The 16139-nt window shown below is 38.3% G+C and overlaps 1 protein-coding gene across 1 annotated transcript; it reads left to right on the top strand.

Moving 5' to 3' along the window:
- Nucleotides 1-6487: 6487 nt before the first annotated feature.
- rwdd1 (RWD domain containing 1) lies at nt 6488-11494 on the top strand. Its single transcript, XM_088909500.1, has 7 exons — nt 6488-6638; nt 7228-7293; nt 8545-8675; nt 9709-9852; nt 10149-10281; nt 10996-11058; nt 11169-11494. The coding sequence occupies exons 1-7, from the start codon at nt 6566-6568 to the stop codon at nt 11279-11281; spliced, it is 723 nt and encodes a 240-aa protein (XP_088765626.1). The 5' UTR covers nt 6488-6565; the 3' UTR covers nt 11282-11494.
- The last annotated feature ends 4645 nt before the right edge of the window (nt 11495-16139 follow it).

The raw sequence follows: 16139 nt of genomic DNA, 5'->3' as shown, positions 1-16139 counted from the left end.
AAAGCCTGGGGGACTGTCCGAACACCGTGACCTCCCCCCCATTACCATGGTAACGAGCTACGTCAGAAGCAGCTGAAAAGTGCTATATAAACTGGAAGTTTTGTACTGGTATTTCGAACAATACTTCGGTTTTATTGTTCCTTGCATGCAATAAAACTCATCTGTTTAAACTTCATCTCGGGATCCAGAACTTATTTGTCTGTTACAACAACTCAAAGTGCAATATGTTTTGTGATGTGTTGTAAATGTTACATGTTGTTATGCTGTCTACTTTACATGTGCAATAGAATGATGTGCAAAGTTTTTCTTATTTTTTGTAATAGCATAATGTGCAATGTTTTTCTTTTCTTCTTCTTTTTTTTGTTTGCATTCTATTTAAATGTACAAGAGTGCTGTGTGTCCATAAACAATTTCCCTCAGGGGACAATAAAATCTTATCTTATCTTAATACCTGTTTTTTATCATGGGGTAAAAGTAGGGTAAAAAGACATTCCTTACTCTGGGGACCAGGCATGGAAGAGCAGTGCTGTCAGGGAAAATGTAAAGACTGTTCACAGATTAAGATGTCAATGTGAGCTCTGTTTTACCTCTCCCTATGGATCCAGGAAACCATCCCAATGTCCACAAACACACTCTGTGGCTGCAGATGGAATTTTTCCATCTGGTCCAAACAAATACTTTTTTGTATAATGTAAATATGGTAACTGTTTCTGATGCTTATGATGTGTGTGCTATTTATGTCCCTCTACAAAAGAACTGTCCAGATTGCAACAGGAATTATCACATAATCCAAGGATGGCTGGTTGCACAGGTCCGAAAACTACTCCAGCAGATGGAAAAGCAGATGAAGAGAGGGAGGAATAAGATAAATATATATTTGAAGATACTGTATGTTTTGGGAGAGTTTAATTGGTCATACTTTCTATTAATGCAGCTGTAGACAGATCATATAACACCTTGGTCAAAGGTCCGAAGTGTGAATTATGTAAGCACTGGAATCCCATGAAGAGTACAAGATACTGTATATTCCCAAGTGCTCAAGGAGTAGTTGAAGTTACTCTCTCCTTCACCTCTGCTGAATATAACCAAGTCCCGATGTGAGCATGTGATAGGTTCGCCAAGTCTATAGCTGAGATGCATGAGGTTGGTATTAGCTTGGGGAATTGGGGGATTATCTATCCCCCAATCTACTATTATTGCCACAGTTTATAGACCACCCAAACCCAGTGGAGCCTTCTTAGGTGAGTGTGCTGATTTTCTCTCATTCTTATGCCTTAAGTTTAAAAGGATCCTTATTCTAGGGGACTTTAATATACAGTACACATTGATTCAACCTCTTCCAGTCTGGCTAAAGACTTCCTTTCTCTTTTGGGATGCTTTGACCTTACTCAGTTTGTTTGTACCCCTACACATAACAAAGGACACACCTTAGATTTAATTATTGCAAATGACTCCTTTGTCTCCCACTGCTCTCCCCTTGATCTAGGCCTCTCTGAGCACTTAGCCATTCTCTTCAATCTCCGCAATTTCCGCAACTGGCGATCAATTGATCACCCAAGGTTTGCAAATTCTGTTCTGTCCTCCTTATCCTGTTTCTCTTCCTCTGACCCTCTAGAGGTCAAAATACAGTTACTTGACAGTGCTCTTTTATCTACCTTCGACACATTTGCTCCTTTAAAAACTCAAACCATCTCTTTCTCTTGCCCTGCCCCCTGGTACAATGACCATCTGTGATCCATGAAGGCAGCCTCTCGCAAACTTGAGCGTAGGTGGCGTCTTTCCGGCCTAAATGTACATTATCAGGCCTGGAGAGATTACTTATCTGAATATCAGGTTACTATAGAGTCTGCTAGATCCACCTATTTCTCTCACATCATTGAAAATCACCAAAACAACCCCAGACATCTTTTCTCCACCAACAATAGATTGCTCAAGCCAAACTGCCCTACCACATTACCTGCCTCATCACAACTTTGCAACACATTCTTAGATTTCTTTAGTTCAAAGATTGACAATATCCGGCATCACATTCTCTCCACTACGCATATCATTTTCATACCTCCTCCCTCCTCATCCAACTTCTCTGGTTCCCGTCTCTCCAGCTTCTCTCTTCTTGACTCAGCATCCCTCAACAAACTAGTTACACGCACGAAACCCACCACATCTATTTTAGATCCCATTCCCACCAATTTATTCCAGTCCTGTTTCTCTTCTCTCTGTCCCATTGTCCTCAATATTATACATGAATCCATGAGCACTGGCATTGTACCAACGGTCCTCAAAACTGCTGCCATTACCCCCGCGCCAAAAAAGCCTAACATGGCTCTCGACAATCTTAACAACTTTCGCCCCATCTCCAACTTACCCTTTCTCTCTAAAATTCTAGAACGTGCTGTCACACTTCAGTTACATAACCACCTCATGACAAACAACCTTTTTGAACCCCTCCAATCTGGCTTCCTTCAACTTCACAGCACAGAAACTGCCCTGGTCAAAGTCACCAACAATCTCCTAATAGCTTCTGATTTTGGTTCTCTTTCCATACTCATCCTTCTTGATCTCAGTGCTGCCTTTGACACTGTTGACCATAACATCTTACTTTCTCATCTCGAGACTGTGTTTGGAGTTTCTGGCACTGCCCTCAAATGGTTTAAATCTTACCTCACTGATTGCTGTCACTTTGTCTCTCTCAATGGGTACAGGTCTGAAATTGGTCTTGTCAAGTCTGGTGTCCCCCAGGGCTTAATACTGGGCCCCTTGCTCTTCAGCATTTACATGTTCCCACTTGGTCAACTTTTAAGATCACATGGCCTCAGCTTTCATTTTTACACTGACGATACTCAAATATACATCCATACCAAACCTGACACTGATGTGGCTGTCTCTATTCTATCTAACTGCATCTCTGACATAAAAATTTGGATGACTCAAAACTTCCTTCATCTTAACTGTGACAAGACTGAAGTCATGCTTATTGGTACCCCCCATCAACTTCGTAAAGCCAGTCCTGTAACCCTATCTGTAGATGGCTCTGTACTTGAGCTTCAATCAAAATTGAAAAACCTTGGGGTTATATTCGATTCTGGCTTAACATTCGACCCACATGTGCAGCATACTGTCAAAACATCTTTTTTTCACCTTAGAAATATCGCAAGACTACGCCCTATGCTATCATTAACTGTGGCTGAAAAGCTGATCAACATATTTGTATTCTCTCGAATTGACTACTGCAATGCTCTACTCACTGGGGTATCTAAATCTACTCTGAACAAATTGCAGTATGTCCAAAATTCAGCAGCCAGAATCCTGACCAGGTCTAGTGCAAGTGTTCACATTACTCCTATCCTGGAGTCCTTGCACTGGCTTCCGGTCAAATTCCGCGTAGACTTTAAAATCCTCATGCTCACCTATAAGGCTCTGCATGGCTTGGCACCTCAATACCTGTCTGAACTATTATCGCCCTACTCCCCACCTCGCAACCTCTGCTCTTCAAATTCTGCCCTCCTTACTGTCCCCCAAGCCTGTCTACATTGTATGGGTGACAGGGCCTTCTCCTGTTATGCCCCCAAGCTCTGGAACTCTTTGCCCAAGGATATCAGAGAGTCACCTTCTCTAAACTCCTTCAAATCCAGACTTCTTCAGAAAAGCCTTTACTTAACTGGTTCCATTCTTCACCCCTCTGCTCTTCTTAGTACCACCTTCCACAGTCTCCTCTATTGTTATTGTTGTATTGTTGTAATTGTAATTGTGTCTTATCTTGTGTATTCTTCTTATTTATTGTTGTAATCTTCTTATTTATTGTTATTGTCATCCTGTAAAGCGCTTTGAGAAGCCACCTTTAAAGGCGCTTTATAAAATAAAGTTTATTATTATTAATATACTGTATACTTAGGACAGCCTTCACCTAATAACTGCACAGCCAGTGCATTGTTAAGACTAACCAATGTATCTATGCATGTCCCCCCTCATCCCTATCTTTTTTCACTCTACCTTAACAACCCTTTTGCCCTTCCCTCAGATATCTATTCCTCTTCTTTCTGATTTCACTCTACAGGCGATCATAATAATAATAATAATTCCTGAAACTTATATAGCACTTTTCTGGACGCTCCACTCAAAGTGCTTTACAGGTAATCAGGACTCCCCTTCACTATCACGCACCACCACCTGGATGAAGCAACAGCGGCCAGAGTACGCTCACCACACACCAGCACCAACAGAGTGATTAAGCTAGTTCATAGATGGAGATTATTAGGAGGCCATGATTGGTAAAGGCCAATGGAAAATTTGTCCAGGACACCAGGGTTACACCCCTACTCTTTTCAAGAAACGCCCAGGGATTTTTAATGACCACAGAGAGTCAGGACCTTGGTTTTATGTTTTATGTCTGAAGGACAGTGCTTTTTTTACAGTATAGTGCCCCCTACTAGTCCCACTAACACCTCTTCCAGCATCAATCTTAGCTTTTCCCAGAAGGTCTCCCATCCAGGTACTGGCCAGGCTCACACCTGCTTAGCTTAAGTGTGTTACCAGTTGTGAGTTTTAGGGTGATATAGCTGCTGTCTTCTATATGAGCAGCACTGGTTATAAGGCCCCAGGAGTTGGCCAGACTGTCATCAGCACAACCACCTGCTCCCTGGAAATCTCTGATGAGCCCTGATGACATGCAGTATTGTGGTATCAACACCTGAACATTCCACACATGGAAGAAGTTCATCAGGGCCAACTCAATTAAGCACAGGCCAGGCTTATCCACTAATTAGGAACCATATTCACTATTTAAGCTCAGATATTGAGTCAAAATAGCATGTGGAGTTGCTGGTTTTGCCCCAGGACTCTTCCTATTCTAATTTCTCCTAATATTCCATTTCTTGTTCAATAAACTCATTAAAACCTTGCCTCAGAACTGACTCTGGTAATTACCAATTTGCTACACCCTATTTTTCATCTATGGGCATGGCATAACAGGTTTGCCTTCCTGACCTGCTCTTTTATCCCAAACACCATTTTTTCTCTGGTCTTCACTAAGAAGACTGTGCAAGTCTCTGCCATCTAGTGGTGCTAAATCTCCTCTCATTCTATTTTCTACTACCGTAACCTGCCATTGGCTCCAATGTGTGCGTGCAAAAGTTAAATTGAATATTTTTCTGATTGATATGGCCTTGGCGAAACATACAAAATGGAATTGTTTTGGTAATTTTCAGGTTGGGGGTGGCACGGTGTTCATGATGGATTTAGAAAAGGTAGGTCTTACCTGGCCAATTTATTACTTATTTGGACAAACAACAATTGAAATGGATAGACACAGGACATGCAATATGGTGTATTTAGATTCTCTGATTTTTTTATAAAGTTCCTAATAAATGCCTTATTTACAATTTGCATTTTGCAGACATTCAGGAAAAATGAGTGTTTGGATTGAGGATTGGTTATAAGATAGAAAACAGAGGGTAAAAATATGGGATGAATATTCAAACTGAGGAAAATACTGAATTACTATGTGGGTATGTACTTGGACCACTGCCCTTCTTAATTAATATCAATTTAATTCTTCTAGACAATGTAGGGAAGCAGTAAATTAGGCAAACAAAATAATATATACTTCAAAAATGTAGAGTTCAAAATCAAAGAATGTTATGTTTAAAATTTCTAATGCACCAGTTAGGCCACATTTAGAATAGTGTATACTATTTTAATCGCCATGTTATAGGAAATATATTGCTGCTCAGGAATCTGTCCAGAGAAGACAAACCAAATAACTGCAGCCTTAAGGGTATATTCAACACTGACAGGCTGGAGAAACGGACCCTTTTAGTCTTGAACAGTGAAGATTACAAGGGGGCCTGATATGGGCATGATGATATAATGATGAAGCCCTGATCAAGCCCTGCGAACTACAATATTTTGTTGCTTTCTAGCGTACAGCAGAAAGAGAATTTTTAATATTTTAAAAAGTGAGCAGGAAAACAAATACGAAAAACCTACATTAATTTTCAGTTAGTACTCCAGTATATCTCATATTGAAAACAGGAAGAATTATTCCCGCAATTCTTCAAACATTTGTATTAAATTCACTTCATTTCCTTACATAGAAACACTTTTAATAATTAATGCCTTTAGCCAAGGTGGCTTTTATACTTAACATTATGAATCGTTAACGTACACATACTAATTAACATATAAATCGCACCACACAGAATACTGTACTTTAACGTGCTAGAGCTCACCACCTACAAAGAAAAACTCATTCCAAACCATACACCCATGCCATGTGACTACTGTGCGACCTTCCACGTAAGGCCCAGACTAATCAATTAAAGATACAACTAAATACGATTTAAAATGGTATTTGAAATGAAAAATTAAATACAAAGAAAATATTCCGAGTGTTTCATTGTACACAGAAATAATTAATCATCCAATATTGTTTTTAAACGCGTTTTATCAACAGCGATGAAGACCTGACTTGTGATTGCCGAGAAGTCGATCTGTTTCAGGCCTCATTTGCGGGTTGTTCATTTGTATTTTTTGTAATATAGTAATCAATGGGAAATTGTGGGAAAAAATGACAGATTACGGAGAGGAGCAGCGGAATGAGTTGGAGGCATTGGAGTCCATATACCCGGATTCGTTTACAGGTATGTACTGTAATATTTTTAAACTAACCATAGAGTTTGTAGAAATTTCAGAGAAAACGTGTAGTGTTTGCAGCTGCAGTAAGTTCTGTCAGGAATCTGTACTTGGGTTTCCTATTTTTTTTCTTATTTTCTAAGCTTTCGAAAAACTGTATATCTGCTACAAAATTAGATATGTCTTAATATATTAGGTTTTATTGTTCCAGTGCTGTTTGGTTTTGAATGAAGCGTCATGTTTGCAAGGCTAGATGGGCAGTCGAATAAAGCAGCTTCAGTTTATGCAGTAAAAACAGTTATGCAGTGCGTGAATATACAATGCAATAGTTAAATGTAGACGCAAAACATTCGAGCATTTCCGATAATAACTCAGGCTTATACATTTCCACATTCGCTGTACAAACGTACTGGTTATCTATTATATTTTAATAAAAGCTATCAAATCCATATATGCATAAGCCTTATTTGATACACATTCATATCTCGTATAATATACGCTTTTGTTGTTGTTGTTATTATTATTATTATTATTATTATTATTTAGTAATTTAATAATACTGTAATGGTTAATTTGTATTGTTCTTTTTATGGCCAGTGCTTTCAGAAAACCCTTCAAGTTTTACTATTACTGTGACTTCTGACGCAGGCGAAAATGATGAAAGTAAGTACTGCATTTCCGTTGTAGCTCAAGTAGTTAGCTGCGTCAGCATGCGTAGACTGCAAAGGAACAATTAAAGGTTTATTCTGTGCTGAAAAGGGAGGAAAAAAAACACAACGTTTCGGCTGTGGAGCCTTCTTCAGGTGTCACTTCGGGTCACCTTTACTTGTTCCTGAATATCTGTTGTGTGTGTATCAGTTGTATCATGCATATTCACAAAAACCAAAGTCTTTTATTATAAAACATTAAATATGCACATAAACACAAATCGATGTGTAAGTACAGTATATATGCATACTGTATATAAAGAAAGTTACAAACGAGAGGAGGACATTCAGCCCATCTAGTTCATTTGGTTGCTGAATTAAACTAACTTGCAGATCTCCAGAACCAGATCTAATTTAATTTATTAGTCGTTTCCTTTTTATTTCCTTTTTTTCTCTTTGAAATACTTAGACTATCACAGCTCTTTTGCTTTCTAATATCTGAATTTTACCTGTATTTGCAGTACATTCAATTTTTTTAACTAACCTTTTTTTCTTGAGTGTCTTAGATTTTCTTAAACCATTTGTGTCACTGCTTTCTTGGTTATATTTACTTACTCATGGGATGAATCTATTTGGTGATTCTGGTAGATTATATTTACAGTGCTGCTGTTTTAATCAAATGCTGTTAGAAGCCTGATGGAAATCTTTATGGCACTGGATGTTCTGCCATCAGTCACTGACCGGTTATTTATGAAGTTTTCATACATCTTGGTAGCTCAAAGCTAACAGAACTGGTTATACTGACTTTGCGGAGAAGCAAGAGAATAAACTGTCAAAGGTAGTTGGTAAATATGGCAGAACATGCAGGTGTCTATAACATCCACAGAATGTTATCTGTTCAGCCAGGGAGTTACTTCACACAGAGTCAGTCATTGACTGAGAAATAAAAACACTGCCCCCTGACCTTTAGGAGTGTGGTCATCATTCCAGATGACCTGAGTTCCAACTATTTTAAGACAGTGGTTGTGTTTGTGGTGCACAGCTGTTTTCAGAAGGTATTATTTATTTATGAAAGGATAATGAATGTTTGCAAATATGGAGATTTCACTTGTGTTAAAGTGACTTTGTATAAATAACTAACTGTATCAGAATATATAATTATAACAGAAACTAACATTGCAGATTTAGACTAAAATGTGATTGTTATGCAAAATCCATGATCTTTTTTTGATGTATACTTACTGAAAATTCTTTCTTTTTTTTCTAGCTGTTCAGACTACTTTGAAGTTTACGTATGTAGAGACGTATCCCGATGAACCTCCACTTTATGAAATTTTTTCACAGGATAACCTTGAAGACAGTGACATCACAGACATTCTAACACTATTACAGCAACAGGTGAAGAGATGTATTTTATTCCTGTGCATTTTGTAAGGTCTGTAAGGTCCTTCAGTTAGATGGTGAATTTATGCAAAGATTCAACTCTGAAGACCAAGGAACTTTCAGAACAACTCAGTAATAAGGTTGTATAAAGGCACAGATAAGGAAAAGGTTATAAACACATTTCCGAGATCCTTAATATCTCTTTGAGCATGATGAAGTCGTTAAGAAATGGGAGGCACCCACATATGGCTTAGATCAGGCTGTCCCTTCAAACTGAGCAGCTGGGCAAGGAGAAAACTGGCAAGGCAGACGACTGGCATTGTGTTATAGTTCTGCTTCTCCTCAGTAGGAATTGTGAAATTTCTCAAGGCTGATAGGAACATAGATGGAGAAAAGTATTGGCGGATCTTGAAGAAAAAAAACTGCTTCAGATCTAAAATTGAAAAAAGGATCAGGCTTCGGCGAGCCAGTGACCAAAAGCACAAGGCAAAAGCTACCCTTAAGTGGCTTAAGAATAAGAAAGTATTCTTAAATGGTTCAATCTGATTGATAATCTCTGGAAAGACTTGAAAACTTACTGTCCATATGTGATCACCAAGCACCTAGAGAGAGCTTGAGCAAATCTCAAGAAGATTGCCACGAAGAATGACCAAAATTGCCCCAACTGAACTTGGAGGCAATCTGAATATGATCGGTGAATCAGTGACAGAATATGATCGTGTGATTGGTGTTCTAAATCAGCATATTCAATTTTTCAGTCAACTTATTTCATTTGTTTCTGTTTTGCTTTTGCTGGTATTTACTGTAATTTACCCTTAAAAGTCTTCAGTTTGAGTATACAGATGGAATAAAATGTTAAATGTTAAAAACAGGACAATGTATTGGAATATGGATTCATAGAGCTTAGGTGGTGGGTTTCAGTTTTAGAGAGATGAAAAAAGGTGTTAAGGTGTTGCAGCTAGAGGGTTTTATGTTCATGGTCTGTGACATCTTGATTTTCATCTGTTTTTTACAGTGTTGACACATTTTTTTCTCTCATTGCCTACAGGCAGAAGAAAATCTTGGAATGGTGATGATCTTCACATTAGTAACTGCAGTGCAGGAAAAACTAAATGAAATTGTTGACCAGATAAAAAAACGAAGAGAGGAAGAGAAGAGAAGGAAAGAGAAAGAGGCAGAGGAAGCGGAGAAGGTCTGTATAGGAAATCTTTGCACAAATTGTTCTGTGGAGAAATAAAGATGACCCTGAGATGCATCTTTCAGTAGTTTTGTAATGTGGCTTTTCTGAAATTATGCAAATTATGTGTAGTGAAAATTCACTATAGTTTGTTTGATCTTTTAAGCACCATGCAAGATGGCTTTTGATGCGACTAGTTTGCTTTCAATTAATAATAACTACTTTGAAATTGAAGCATTGGATCAATCACCATTTGCTTGCTTTTGCAATTTTCTAAGCACAGTGGTCTGTGTTTGTATCTTTTTATACAGGTACAGTTCCATGGCACGCCTGTCACAATTGAAAATTTCCTTTCTTGGAAAGCAAGGTTTGAGCTCGAGATGACAGAATTGAAAAGGAAAAAAATGAAAGAGGAGGAGCAATCTGGAAAGTGTAAACTTACTGGTAGGCACTTTGCTCTTGTCTAATGATACATTAGCCAGGTTACAGTGATTACAGGTTATTGTTCTCACCCAAGAAATAATTGCAGAATTATGACAGTCATCAGTTGTTAATCATCTTGGCTGAGTGAACCTTGTTGTGGGAGGATACTGTCTATTCCATGTACATTTTTGTGCAGAAATGAGCACCTGTCAGGGTGATTTGCCATTTTTAATGCCATGATGCCCACAGTGCCTATACGGAAGAATTAGCATTGATAGGAGAATGGGTGCGGCCCACACTGGCAACATGTTAGCTTTTGGGCAACTGGCACGTCCCAGGGATCCCTGTTTCATGCCAAGTATACCAGGCGAGTCCTCACCGCATGGTTCTGGCTGCTCTCGGCCAGTTCTGCGCAGTACCTTCAGGAATCCCAGTCCCAGCTGGCTTGAAAGCCTGTTGTGTTTTTCTTATCTTGATCATCCGGTTTTATTTAGGTGTATAATAATAGTAATTGACCTGAACAGTCGATGGCAAAGCCTCCTCTATATGTGTACAAAATATGTCAATGAAGAACACCTGTGACAGCAGTGTAATCATCACACTGGTGAGGTTTTTGCTATGGTGAAATCTTTTGAACACTGCAATGTATTGCAGTAACTGAGGATAGTAATAGATATAACCAGAAAAGCATTTTTTAAAAAGTGTTAAATTAAACCTGACCTTTTTTTTTTCCAGGTAAACAGCTATTTGAAACAGACCACAATCTTGACACATCTGACATTAAATTTCTGGAGGAAGGTGGGTAGCTTAACACATTTTTTTTACATTTTTTAAATTTGATTATAGAAATATGAACATAGTTAATTCTAATGAAATTTAAAAAATATTAAAATATTTCTCTTTTACAGCTGGAAATAATGTGGAAGTGGACGAGTCTTTATTCCAGGACATGGATGATTTAGAGCTCGATGAAGATGATCCAGATTTTGATCCGGCTGCATTGGGAAGTGATGAGGATTAACCATGAACTCATATTTTGTAAGCCACAGTATCTGTGGTTCAGCATAATCCAGCATGATCGCATCCATTTTGGTTTAAACGTCAATTGTTTATATTCTATTGGCTGTAATTAATAAACAAATTAAAATTTAAAAATTATGCAGCCTTACTTAATCTCCCATCAAAGTGATGTCAAAAATGCACCTTTTAAAAATAAAACTTTTTAGAAATCAACCTAGTTTTCACCTAAACTGCTTTTCTTTTCATTTGGGCTGAACATATGAATTGGTATACTTGCATATGAAAACAGCATAAAATAGATGAAAAATAGTCTTTATAATAGTTATAATAGACCTGTATTGAATGTTTTTTTTACTATACACAGTGATATTCGGTATTTAATGACTGCCAGCAGCCATATCACCCTGCAACTCACAACTGAATTGAATTGAATTGGCTTCATTACTCTGCTCTCCTCCCCACTGATAGCTGATGTGTGGTGAGCGTTCTGGCGCACTATGGCTGCCGTCACATCATCCAGGTGGATGCTGCACATTGGTGGTGGTGGAGGGGAGTCCCCATTACCAGTAAAGCGCTTTGAGTGGAGTGTCCAGAAAAGTGCTATATAAGTGTAAGCAATTATTATTATTATTATTATTATTATTATTATTATTATTATTATAACTGACAGCCCACTGAAGCTAAGCAGGTGTGAGCCTGGCCAGTACCTGTATGGGAGACTCCTGGGAAAAACTAAGGTTGCTGCTGAAAGGGGTGTAATTGGGGCCAGTAGAGTGGGGGTTCATCCTGCGGTCTGTGTGGGTCCTAATGCCCCAGTATAGTGACAAGGACACTACACTGTAAAAAGGCGCTGTCCTTTGGATGAATTGTAAAAACCGAGGTCCTGACTCTCTGTGGTCATTAAAAAACCCAGGGCGTTTCTCGAAAAGAGTAGGGGTGTAACCCCGGAGTCCTGGCCAAATTTCCCACTGGCCTTTACCAATCATGGCCTCCTAATAATTCCCATCTATGAACTGGCTTCATCACTGCTCTCCCCACGAGAGCTGGTGTGTGGGGTGCGGACTGGTGCACTATGGCTGTCGTTGCATTATCCAGGTGGGGCTGCACACTGGAGGTGGTGGAGGGGAGTCCCCATTACCTGTAAAGCGCTTTGAGTGGAGTGTCCAGAAAAGTGCTATATAAGTGTAAGCAATTATTATTATTATTATTTTATTATTTTATTATTACTACTACTACTAGAGGACCAGGTTCCACTAGGTTTTATAGGCAACATACTGTATAACTCGCATTGAGTAAAGACTTGCAGACAGTGGTAATACAGGGACATTAAGATAAGAGTCTATTTAAATAGCTCATTAGGCATCTAAGATGGAATAAAAGCTATATGACAGAGTGTCACTCCACAACACAGTAAAAACCAGTGCTGTGCAAAATTTCCTCTCCTGGGCACTTCTCACAATAAACAGGAGAGGGCAGCATTTAGTTTCTTTTTCACTATGCAGTTTGTTCTCCATCTGCCTCACCAAAATGTTACATAAACATCAGCAGGGATTAAAAAAGATCTTTAAAAGTTACGGTAATTGTTTATGCACAAGGCATATGAAATACTACTTTCTGAAAAATATTAACTTGAGTTTTTTACTTGTTTGTAGGTGTGTAGTAAAATATTTATAGTAGTAACACATTTTGCTTGCACGTTGTGGCTATATTACCTAGCTCATGAAGTTTCTAGGATTTCAACTCAATTCTAATAGCTTACTTCCTGAAAAGACAATGACATGTATTCCTTGAATTCACTCAGGATATGAATACAATATAAGAAAAGACAAAATGAAGGAATGAAATAGAAAGGGATAAGATAAATTTGGAACCAGTGGAGAATGAGTGGCAACGGTTTAAACAGTGAGTAAACAGTAAATCTCAATTCCCAAATAGTAATTCAGTAAATGAAAAGCAACAAAACAGTATCCCAAACAGTTCAACAAATCAATTTAGGGAAAAGAAAGCTCTTTATCAAATGATTCGAAACCAGCAGGATCCAGCTTAAGAAAATGAAATGCAAGAACAGGCTAAAAGGCCAAGAGGGAGGTGGGAGGGAATGTTGCAATGCAGGCTAAATAATAAAAAAAATATCTCAGTACCACACCACCAAAAGAACCACTAGACAGTGCAAACCAAATCGGCGATGCAGTGAAAGAGTATTCCACACAGGTCGTCATTCCAGAAGAACATACCTCAGACAGGGGAGGGGCAAAGTTATTAAATTAGATAAGATCGCTTTATTAATTTCCTGTATTAGGAATTTGCCTTTTCACATACCCCAGCTTGCTCTCCATGAGACACACAGACACAGAGAGAAGCTTGGGGTCAGAGCGCAGGGTCAGCCATTTATACGGCTGCAAGATAAATCCCCAGGACCTAAGGGTATATCACATATTGTACACAAGGTAAGGAGGTGTTAACATGATAAAGTTTCTCATAAATGACTAATTTACTATTTGCATGTGGTAGGCATTCAGAGAAATGAGTGGATTAAGGATTGGTAATTCAATAAAAAACAGAAGGTAAATATGAGGGGTGAATATTCAAACTGTGGTGCCATAATTAGTGGAGTAACACTGGGGTTTGTACTAGAATTACCGTTATTAATTAATATAGATGATCTAGACACTGGTATAGTTTGTAAACCAGTTGGATTTTTCATATATTACTCAAATTAGGACAATGATTACACAAAGCTTCTTATTAAAGTTTTATTCTTAAATTATAGTCAGTCTGTATTTGGGGAAGTATTAAAATTGAACAAGTTTGATAAATAGGAAACAGAGTACAGATTAGGGCAGAAAACTAAATTTTGGGGTGCTGTAATTTGTGGATATCCACATTTCCTAATTTATTAATGATCTAGACTCTTGTTTAGTTATTAAACTAGTAATGTTTGCAAAAAATACCAGAATAGGAGGATTCGTAAAAACACAGTAGAAGCAATAAATAGAATTGAAACTATTTAATTAAAATTATTGACTGGGAAAACACCTGTTAGATGATGTTTAATGATGTTTAAAGCAGACGTTAAAACATTGTGGAGAATATTACATGCAGGTAGGAAAACCAAATGATAAAATGGGGAAAGTTAGAAGAGGCTTCTTCTGAAAAATGTCTTCTAAGGACTTTTGGAAGAAGGTTGACAAGAGCTTTGAGAAGTTACCTTTAAAGTCACTATATAAATTATGATGATGATTATTATTGTTGTTGTTAGATGAAGCAATAGAAAAGGCAAACAAAATGTTGTTATATTCTCTTGGTATTACTCACTAGATCATTTTACTCTTCAGTCTCTGTCTTCATTAATCATCAGGCATAGGAGTATTCAACCCAATTAACTCTGTACCACCCAATTCATAGTCTTCACTTTACTTAACACTTTAACACAACCAGGTTGTGGTAAATAGATGTTTAGATAGATGCATCTGTCATCAAATTGCAATATTCAGTAATCACTAAGACACACAGTAATCACCGAGTATTCACTAACAACAGGTAGCTTTTCTCATCTCTTACAAATCTTCCAGCCAGGAATACGGCTCTGTAAGTGATAGTATCCCTGACACAGAAGCAGCCGGTTTGTTTTTCTCCCTCATTTCTCACTATCTGAGTCAGCATGTTTGTTTTGTTGGTAAGTACAGGGAGTACTCAGGAGCTGAACAGTTCAAATCTGGGATACTCCCAATATATACCCACACATTTACTTTTCTGTACATTAAATGAAACTCCACACAATAGACCTGAAACAGTTTTTGACCTTTTTAATGAAGATGCCATTTAGTTTCTAAAAGGGCTATTTGTATTATAGGAATGTCCCAATATGGTCTGGTTCTCAGGAGCTGCTCTATTATTTGACAGTATTTTCTCAGATTTTGCTCTTTAATTGATAGAACTGCACACACTAAACAACCTGTGAGTTCAGCCTGTGCCTAGTGGACTCTCTCACTCTCAGCTGTAGGGCAGAGGTACGGTGCTTTGCCACATTGACAAGTGATATCCTAATACCTCAGACAGGAGCCAATAAGCACACAGAACCTAGATTTGGATTTGCACTCCAAATGAAGACTTTAAACTTTGAAACCCACATGGCTTATTAAATCAATATTTTCAGTTTACATTAGGCTGCAATACTTCAAAACATTCTAATCAAATTAACGTATTAACTTTGGGAGGGAGTTATGGCTCATTGAACTATGAGACGATGAGTCTGTTCGTTGGCTTTCTGCTTTATACAGTAAGTGTTGCGTATTTTTGGTCCATTTGAAGCCCTGGGTTTTGGAACCATGGGTCGATTTTCGTAATTACTGCGGTTAGCAGAATAATTGAGATGAAGAGCAAAGGTTCAGTTTTACAGACAAAGAATTGTTTCCTAAGAGATCCCTATTCCTGCTGTATGTATAGATGAAGAGGATGATATAAATTTAACTACTAACAGGTCTTGACTTGTTTTGCGACATCAAAGATTGTGTTCAAAGACCTGGGGCCTCTGATTGGCTGAGTACCAAAGGTGCTTGTTCACAGTGCAGGCTGAACTCCATTGCCCAGGCACTGGTAGAGTGGAACTGGAATTCTCCATGCAGTGCCAACATTAAACTGCCAGGTGTAGTGCTGGGATTCATAGGCCAGGATTGTCTTAACTCCCAGAGCTGCAGTGAATCTTGTAATTGTCAGGGAACCAACTAGTAGACTAGGAGGATCCTTATGCGTAACTGTGAATCCCGCAGAATGCGGAGGAGCACAGGGACAATCCAAAAGACGAAATCCAGGGGCTAGGTCAATTAGGGAGGCAATGAGTCCAGCAACAAGAGAAATCC

Source organism: Atractosteus spatula, chromosome 2 (genome assembly GCF_055471065.1).
Source record: "Atractosteus spatula isolate fAtrSpa1 chromosome 2, fAtrSpa1.hap1, whole genome shotgun sequence".
In the NCBI taxonomy this organism is placed as follows: Eukaryota; Metazoa; Chordata; class Actinopteri; order Semionotiformes; family Lepisosteidae; genus Atractosteus; species Atractosteus spatula.
The sequence above is the reverse complement of the archived record's forward strand: the minus strand, read 5'-3'. Positions and strand labels throughout refer to the sequence as shown.